Raw genomic sequence first — 9513 nt, 5'->3', positions numbered from 1 at the left:
TTCCACTGAGCCATCTCCCCGGCCCCGGGATTTGTCTTAAGAATAGATGTTACTTCCATGGGACAGTGGAGGGAGGCCAGAGTGCTCTGGTGACATCTTGTGGTCTCTCACTCCTAATAATACTATTTTGTAAGTATAGCGGTTACTTGCTTGCGCTGGTTAACTGGGGTCCACAGGTGATACTCTCTCCAGGGGTCAGTGTCATCTAATACAGAGACATGGTCACTCACTCACGCCCTCAGGGTATTTTATTTGGTTCCCATTACTGGAGTTGGAACCTTTGCACTAAGCTACCTCAGCCTGTTTTTAAATTTTTTTATTTTGAGACAGGGTTGGCTGGGGTAAGTTGCCAGGGTTGCCTGGGATAGCCTCGAACTTTCAGTCCTCCAGCCTTAGCCTGCCAGAGCTAGGATCATGGGCGTGCCTCCCACCACTGCTCCCAGGTGGTTAAATAAAAAAGTGCCTCCAGAAACATGAGCTGAGTCAGGGGAGCTCCCAGGACAAGCACGTTGAAAGTTTCCCCTAGTTCCTCGCTCCGTACCTGAAAGGGCAAGAGTAGGCCCCTGGGAAGAGCCCCTCCAGACAGGAGTGATGTGGCGGCTCTAGACCTGGCGCCAGGTCAGCTGGGGAGCAGCTATCCTGAGCTCACCTTCTTCCTGTCCCCTGACCCACTGTGCCCTCATTGGTCCCATCCAGCCGGACCCCATGATGTGGCCCATAGAGTTAGGCATCTGAAGATAAGACAGCATGTGCCAGGGAGGAGAGGCTGCAGAGAACCTCTGTGCGCGATCATTCCTGGTTCTCAGAAACAGCTGTTTTGTTTTACTTTGAACAGTTTTGGTGGCTAAGGGACTGTGAAAGGCTGAGCTGTTATTTTTCCCAATATCTGTAGTATATCTGTTGGGTGAGGTGTTCACAGCGTCCGTGACTTTGGCGTACATAGCCAGCCATAGCCAGCAGGTAGCAAAGCCGCCACCCTGCTCTCACTGCTCCCACAATTCCTTGCAGGCAGCAACGGCCATGAGTTTGTCTTCCTCCTGAAAGGCCATGAAGACCTGCGGCAGGACGAGCGAGTGATGCAGCTCTTCGGCCTGGTCAACACCCTTCTGGCCAATGACCCCACGTCCCTGCGCAAAAACCTCAGGTATTCAGAGCACCATGAAGACAGCAAAGCTTTGAAGAGTTGTCTGTCTTATTTTCACTGTATCCATCTGTATAATCATGTCTTTAGCAAATCAGTTAGAAAAGCATGTCCCTGACAGAAACTTCTCAGTATCCAGGCACCTAACACAGGAAGAAGATTCTCCAGAATTTTTAGGGTGCCCTCAGTGGGAAATTCCTGTAACAACCTCCAAAGTCTCCATAAGAAAGTGATGTGAGATTAGACTGGAGAGTGTAAACTTGGTGTATTTTACCCCTTAGGGGATCAAAGCCCAGACAAACCTTACCTGTGCTCAGCTCCGTTGATCCTCTTCCCAGTGAGACCATGGTATTACACTGAGGGGTTGTGTTAGCCTCAGAAAGAATCCCTCAGTGCTGCCCTAGAGCTGGGCAAGCTAGGAAGACCCGGCTTCTGTGTGGTCCAGGCACCTCGCCTCTGAGGTGCTGTCACGAAGGCTGACACACTGCACACCTCGCTGCAGCCAGGGCCAGTCTGCTGTTCCCTGAGCTGACCAAAGATGTGTTCTCTTGCTGCCATGCTTCTGTGGACTCCAGCATCCAGAGGTACGCTGTCATCCCTCTGTCGACCAACTCGGGCCTCATTGGCTGGGTGCCCCACTGTGACACGCTGCACGCACTCATCCGGGACTACAGGGAGAAGAAGAAGATCCTCCTCAACATCGAGCATCGCATCATGCTGCGAGTACGTGATGAGGCCGCCACCCAAGTCCCGCAGGGCTCAGAGGCCACTCCCTAGTTTCTGGTTCACCTTTGTATGTGCATCGCTGCAAGATCTGTGGGAGGGAAGTTGCTGTTGAAGAAGGCTTAGTAAGGGGAATCCTAAAGGAGATAACCTCTAGAGCACCACAGGGCCATACAGCCCAGAAATTACTGGACAGATAGCGTCAAGCCTAAAGTACACAACGCACTCGACAAACCTTGCCTAGGAGATGTGTAAGAAATAGAGCTGTGTGTTACCCCAAACTTTTGTGTTCCCCTGCATGAGGAGCCTTGTCTTAGAGTCCCTTCCTTGTCCTCCGGAAGCACCTGTGCTCGTCCAGTTAGAGTGACCACCACGGCATCCCTATTTCCCTTGTCCCTTTGGCTGTGTCCTTTGGCAGAATTAGAACCCAACTCTCCCTGGGCCCGAGCCTGTTTCCTCCTAGATTACAGCTGTTCTCTGACTGCACTATCTGACACAGATGGCTCCAGACTATGACCACCTGACTCTGATGCAGAAGGTGGAGGTGTTTGAGCATGCCGTCAACAACACAGCTGGGGACGACCTGGCCAAGCTGCTGTGGCTGAAGAGCCCCAGCTCAGAGGTGGGTGGCCGGTGGGACGCGTGAGCAGGCCTTGCTGGGGAGAGGAGGCTGCGGTGGGCTGTGCACATGCTTTTATGACAAAGCAAAGGGTGGCCCTGCAGCTTAGCACGTCTGAGGGAGTGCTTTGCAGTTCTCCTGTTATGTATGAGAGCGCTTCCGCCCTTTATATATTACCAATTATCTTTTCACATGTGTTGTAAATTTCCTGTTCATTTGGGTTTTTTTAATTATGTTAATGTTTTTGAAACAGACTTTTTTTTGGGGGGTGGGGGGAATTGGGGATTGAACTCAGGCCCTTGTGCTTGCCAGGGAAGCTCTTATTCCACTGAGCCATCTCCCCGGCCCCAGAAACAAGACTTCTTTGAGACATGGTCTTGCCATGTATTTCAGGCTGATTTTGAACTCATGTAATCTAGGCTGGCCTCAAACTTGCAGCAATCCTCCTGTTTCAGCCTCCCAAGTTCTAGGATTACAGGTCGCCCACCACACCCAGCAAAATAGATATTTTCAAAAGAAGATACCAGCAGAGTACTCTCACGCATGCCTGTTATCCCAGCACTTGGGAGGTTGAGGCAGGAGGATCACTGTGAATTCAAAATCAGCCTGGATGACAAAGCTGAGGCTCTGTCTCAAAAAAAAAAGAAAAGTAAAGCTTATGCATCTTTGTATATATTTTCTTAATCTTAACTATAAGCCTTTAAACATTTAAATTCTAATCCCAATTAGAATTTAAGACTAAGACATAACTAATTTTTTAAACATAAGTTGATACCACCACACTATTTTTAAGTGGTGCACCCTCTCCCTGGTATTTAAAGGATCCCATTTTCAGTATACGGTAAATCCTTCCGTGCCCTTGGCTTTCTTTCTAAGGCTTTTAGTGTCGCTGCTCTTTTTGCATGTTCTCCTCAGTTACCATAGCAGTATACTACGTTCGTGTATTTTTCTTCCACATAGAGTTTAGGTCATTTTGTCAGGGTCCTTAAAACAGTGTCACTGAACTTTTATTGAAACTACAGTAAGAGTGTCAAATAATTTGGGAAGATATTACATCTTCATAATCAATAGATATTTTCCTTCTTTCCTTGTTTTTTTGTTTTTTGTTTTTCCTTGGTTTTTTTTGAGATAGGATCTCACTAACATAGTTCAGGCTGACCTTGAGACTCACTATGCATTCCAGGCTGGCCTCGAACTTGAGTGATCCTCCTGCCACAGCCTCCCAAGTGCCGGGCTTGCAGGTGTGCCCACCATGCCCTGCTCTGAAATACATTTTTCCTTTACTCAAGTCTTTGCATTCCTAAGAAAAGTTTATCTGTTCATCTAAATCCAGCACATTTCTAATTACACTTATTCTAAGGCAGAGTTTGGTATTCTAATTATGAATGGGGTTTTATTCCATTACACACCCTAGCTGGTTGTTCTGGAAAATAGCAGTGGGTTAGGGGACAAATACGTTGCAGAGCCTGCTTCATGTGTGCCTGTGTTGTAGGTGTGGTTTGACCGAAGAACCAATTACACTCGTTCATTAGCGGTCATGTCGATGGTTGGATATATTTTGGGCCTGGGAGATAGGTGAGTGAATTGAATTTGTTTCAGTCTTCTTTTGTCTTTAATGTTTCTTGTAATAGTGTCCCTTTGTTTTCCAGTGAGGTCATGATCTCTGCTAAATACATACTTCTTTTTTGGGTTTTTGTGGTTGGTTTGGTTTTGTTTTTTGAGACAAGGTCTTATTAAATAGTTCAGGCTGGCCTTGAACTTACTGTGTAGCCCAGGCTGACCTGCAATTCATGGTGATCCTCCTGCCTCAGCCTTCCAAGTGCTAACATTACAGGCATGGCCCACCACACCCAGCTCTGTATTTTTGTGCTTTGTGCTTTAAGCTTCTTTTCCAGGCTTCATTATCCATGCTGGCAGAACTTAATTTGATGGAAACACAACCATGGTTTAGGGAATAAAGAGGGAGGATAATAACAGGGATGGGAATGATTAAACTGTATTATATGTGTGAATGAAATACTGCATTGAAGCTGCTTATTTTATAAACTTAATATGCACTAATAAAACATATTTAGTGCCTGTGTAGCAAGCACAAGGTCATGAGTTTGATGCCTGGTACCAGGAAAAAAAAAAAAAATTTAAACCAGGCATGATATCACACACCTATAACCCCAGCACTCAAGAAGCTGAGACAAAAGGGTCACAGGTTTGGAGCCACCCTTGATGATCACAAAACCTTTTCTTGGTAGAGGGAACCTAGTTTAAGGGCAACTTTCTTTATAGCCCATTTCAGTGTTTTGGAGAACATGTTAAAACAAATTGATTTTGGCCAAGGAGATAGCTCAGTGGAATAAGTGTTTGCCTGGCAAGCAGAAAGTCCTGAGTTCAATCCCTGGTACCACCAAAAAAAATTTAAAAAACAAATTGATTTTACTGATTTTAAAAAACATTTTTCAGGGAGGCATGGTACCGAATGCCTATAATCCCAGCACTCAGGAGGTTAAGTAAGACAGGATGTTTGATTGCCTTGTGTTCGAGGCCAGCCTGAACTACATAGCGAGATCTGTCTCCAAAAAAAAAAGTAAAGAAAACTAGTTCAAGGGCTGGTGAGATGGCTCAGTGGTCTAAAGCACCTACTTAGAACAAGCTTAGCAAAGCACAAGGGACCGCGGTTCAATCCCCCAGCACCACATGCCAGCCAGCCCCGCCCCCTGGTGGGCTGAGCTGGTCACACACACACATACACACACACACACACACACACAATAAATAAATAAATAAATAAAAAAAAAAAAAAAAAAAGAAAACTAGTTCAAGTTGCCTGCCTGGCAAGTGCAAGGTCTCGAGTTTGATCCCTGGTACCGTAAAAAAGAAAAAGAAAAAAAAAACTAGTTATTTTATGATTACTGCTTATCTTTTGAAATTATCTTACGTGAAAGTAAAAAATTTAATAATTTTACTCTTCAAAAATAATAAATTTTTGTTTTAAGAAAAGTCTAGCTGGGTATAGTGTTGTACACCTATAATCCCAGCACTCTGGGAGGCTGAGGCAAGAGGATCATTGTGAGTTCGAGATCAGCCTGGGCTACAAAGTGAACTCAAGGCCAGCCTGAAGTACATAATGAGACCCTGTCTCAAAAAGATGAGAAAAAAAAAGCCCAGCTAGGCGTGGAGGTGCATGCCTGTAATTCCAGCACTCTGGGAGGCTGAGGCAGATGGATCACAAGTTGAAGCTCAGCCTGGGCAACGTGGTGCCTGAACCAGACCGTCTGAAAACAGAACAGGCATAGTAGAATGCCTGGTGACAGCAACCAGATGCTGCTGCCTGGTTGGACTGGCATTCGAAGAGGTGACTGTATGATAGCTGCCCCATAGCAGTGACAGAGCCTTGTCACCCCCAGAAGCTATCGTGTGACCCAGGACCTGGGCGAAGCCAACTCTTGGGCAGTAGGGCAGCCTGTGTCTCCCACAGGTAAATCCTCATGTCAAGAGCCTGTGTGGTGGCACCTGCACACACACACGTAATCCAAGCGGTGGGGAGGCTGTGGTGAGAGGACTACCGCAGGTTCAAGACCAGCCTGAACTGTATAGGCACACACTGTCTCTAGAAACTAGAACAAAACAAACAAACAAAAATCCGTGTTTTGTCCCCAGTACAGAAGTCAACAATCTGTGTGAAGTGCCAGGTGATGACTACTTCAGGCTTTAGAGGCCAGGCGCCTGTGTCAGAACGGCTCAGCTCTGCCATCCTGGCCCACACGAGCTTGAAATAGTTCAGAGATATTTTCCAATAACGGTTGAAGGGGCCGGGGAGATGGCTCAGTAGAACAAGCGCTTGCCAGGCAAGCACAAGGGCCTGAGTTCATTCCCTGGTTCCAGTTGAGGATCTGGGGGCAGCATCATAGTGCTCTGGTCCCTGCTCTCCAGAGGCTGAGGCCGGAGTATTGCTTGAGGCCAGGAGTTCATGACTGGCCTTGGCAACAGGGTTAGATTCTATCAAGATTAAAAACAGCAGTGGTGCTTGTAATCATTGGTTGACTGTAGTCTTGTCCCACCTCATGCCACCTAAGCGAGTTTCCATGTCTTCTCCACCACCACTTTAGACCCGCCTCACTGCATGGTTTTCCTCTATAAAAGTCCCTGGAAGAGACAGCTCCCCAGGGACAATCTGCTGGGGCCCCCTCCTGTCCCTCTCTGGGACAGGAGCTTTCTTTCTCCCAATAAATATATTCTGCTCATTAAAAAAAAAAAAAAGGATTAAAAACACAGAACTATGGCCAGGGAGCTAGATCAGCGGCAAAAGCACCTGCCTGGCAAACGTAAGGTCCTGAGTTTGATCCCCAGAATCAATCAATCAATCAATCACTCAATCAATCAAACAAACACACACACACACAGAGATAGAGGGAACAAGAACTTGAACTAAACTTACAAAGGTGAGTGGGGCAAGCTGACATTTGGACTGTCATTAGCCCAGTCCAGACCTGGAGTATTAGTACTAAATTCACTCACCAGTGCTGCCCTGGTTACCCTGGCTCTCTCCTCTTTCTCAGGCACCCATCCAACCTGATGCTGGACCGGCTCAGTGGGAAGATCCTGCACATCGACTTCGGGGACTGCTTTGAGGTGAGCACATGTTGGAGACCTTCGGGGGCTGCTTTGCAGTGAAACACATTCTGAAAACCACCACAAGCACACTCCTCTGATAGTTCAGGCAGAAGCCCAAAGGCCCTCCCTGCCCCAGCCTTCCCCGCTGCAAGATGGAAAGTCAGTCTCACGAAACCTATGCATGCGTTGGACTGACTCCCAGGCAAGACCTGCTATTCATACACACTCTCTGAGCCTACTCTGTGTGGGAGCCTGGGCCCTAGGTCGTGCACGCTTTGTCCTCTTTTCTCTTTTCTTTTGTCTTTCAAAGTCATTTTTGAAATCACAAGGCCTACCCCCAAACTCACTTGAACACTTCACTCTGCTGTCTTGTGAATCACTGTGAGGTTTGGTCTCACCCTTCCTTATTCTCCAGGTTGCTATGACCAGAGAGAAGTTTCCAGAGAAGATTCCATTTAGACTAACGAGAATGTTGACCAATGCTATGGAGGTGAGTGGACGTTAGGAACCAGCTGCTTTGACATGGGACCAACACAGCACCAAGCTTCTCTGAGGAGAGACTTGCTTGATAGAATGTATCATTCCCCAGATCGCCTGTGCAGTTTCTGTGGCAGCGCTGTAGCTTTTCCCACTGTGCTCAGAGTGGTCTTGAAAGTCTTACTTTCACATCAGACCTGGTCCCAGATGTATCACACCCCCGCCCTGCCTCCTCCCATGAGGGTCCCAGTTGATGCATCAACAGTGACCTGGGTCTGTTTGCTAAGTGCAGATGACAAGTGCTCTCTTGCTGCTGGTCAGAAGGCACAAAGCACCACACTTAGTAAATCCCAGGGCGTGTGGCTCCGTGCCTTCCCTAGGTAACAGGTCTGGATGGAAACTACAGAATCACCTGCCACACAGTGATGGAAGTGCTTCGGGAACACAAGGACAGCGTCATGGCCGTGCTGGAAGCCTTTGTGTATGACCCCTTGCTGAACTGGAGGCTCATGGACAGTAAGTGTCACCAAGTGCATGGGGCTGTGCCTGGCACCCTTGTGTGGCTAGAGATCAGCACACCAGGTTTCTCCAGCCATGCCCTCCCAGAGGAGCTGAGACGTGCTACCCAGCTGCTGCTTTGCCTTCCTAGAGCAGCGCTGTGGCCAAGGGAATTGCAAGTATTTTTATTAGCTAGAATATAAACTCCCACTATGGACTTAGGTATTAATTAAGATACTTTTCTGGATAAGCTACCCTAGTTACTGTTTGTTTGGGCATCGTAGTAAGTACTAAGCTGGACTTTTTTTTTGAGTGAGGAGAATTTTATTGGAAATAAGGAGAGACTAGTTCCTAGATTTCTGGGAGGGGTCCTAAATGGGTAGGCCTAAACTAGATTTTTTAACAAGAAATACACACAGTTGAACTTCGAGACAGCAGCGTCTTTGCCTACTCTTTATAAATAAGAAGCTTCTGATCCACTGTAATTAAATTAGACTTCCATCTTACATTACTCATTGCATTGTCTAAACCAGTGGTGGTGAACCTGTGGCCCACATGCCGCAGCCGGCTGTTTGCATCAGTGAAAGTTCCTAACAAGTTCCCATCACTGGTCTAAACGCAGGGCTCCAGTGCAGAGCCGCCCCCTGCATCTCATAGCCCATGTCACAGCCTTGATTATGCCTGAGTGACCTGCCTTTGTTCACTGTTCAGGGTACAGCTTTCAGAAAAGAGATATTTCCATGCTTTCAATGAAATATGTCCACGAGATTTTTCTTTCAAGTGAAAATCTGAAGCACTTTTTAACACCATTTCTTTTTTCCCTAGCAAATACCAAAGGCAACAAGAGATCCAGGACAAGGACAGACTCCTACTCTGCGAGCCAGTCCGTAGGTGAGTGCTGACCCCAAGGGAGATGACCTGGGCCAGGCGCACCTAGGGCACAGGTGCGGGGAGCCTCACGCCTTCGGGTGGTGAGCCAAAGCATCCTGGCTGCAGAGTGCCAAGCAAGTACAGTAAGCGTGTTTTCCTCACGATTCCTGGCAGCAGTCGCCTGGCAGAGAGGCTGCCCTGCTAATGTGTCACCGACAGGCATTTACTGCACTTCAGAAGCATGGCCTAAAATACTGCTGAGCCCCAAGTACCAAAATATGTACTGTATTTCCAGTCTTGACAGGAATGGAATGGGTACTTCAAGCTCCAAAATTTTTGTCTAAGTGTTTGATCTAGATAGAAAAACAGTGCAAGGTATGTGTGAGTATCAGCCCGAGTCTAGCCTGACCTGCAGCGGTGACTGGGCTAGGGTAATTTTTAATATATTGAGTTGGGGGCTGGTGAGATGGCTCAGTGGTCTAAGGCACCTACTTAGAACAAGCTAAGCTAAGCAAAACACAGAGACTGCGGTTCAATCCCCCAGCACCACATGCCAGCCAGCCCCGCCCCCTGGTGG

The 9513-nt window shown here is 47.4% G+C and overlaps 1 protein-coding gene across 1 annotated transcript in view; it reads left to right on the top strand.

The window, feature by feature from the left end:
• The window catches only part of Mtor (mechanistic target of rapamycin kinase), a 128350-nt gene that overhangs the window by 111706 nt on the left and 7131 nt on the right, over positions 1-9513 (top strand). The window contains exons 46-53 of the mRNA XM_023699389.1: positions 1009-1144; positions 1717-1864; positions 2364-2486; positions 3976-4058; positions 7037-7109; positions 7507-7581; positions 7949-8084; positions 8892-8957. Coding sequence (XP_023555157.1) covers positions 1009-1144; positions 1717-1864; positions 2364-2486; positions 3976-4058; positions 7037-7109; positions 7507-7581; positions 7949-8084; positions 8892-8957 — 840 coding nt within the window. The remainder of the gene's footprint in view (positions 1-1008; positions 1145-1716; positions 1865-2363; positions 2487-3975; positions 4059-7036; positions 7110-7506; positions 7582-7948; positions 8085-8891; positions 8958-9513) is intronic.

The sequence above is a fragment of the Octodon degus genome, unplaced genomic scaffold (assembly GCF_000260255.1).
Source record: "Octodon degus isolate 3935 unplaced genomic scaffold, OctDeg1.0 scaffold00113, whole genome shotgun sequence".
In the NCBI taxonomy this organism is placed as follows: domain Eukaryota; kingdom Metazoa; phylum Chordata; class Mammalia; order Rodentia; family Octodontidae; genus Octodon; species Octodon degus.
The sequence above is the reverse complement of the archived record's forward strand: the minus strand, read 5'-3'. Positions and strand labels throughout refer to the sequence as shown.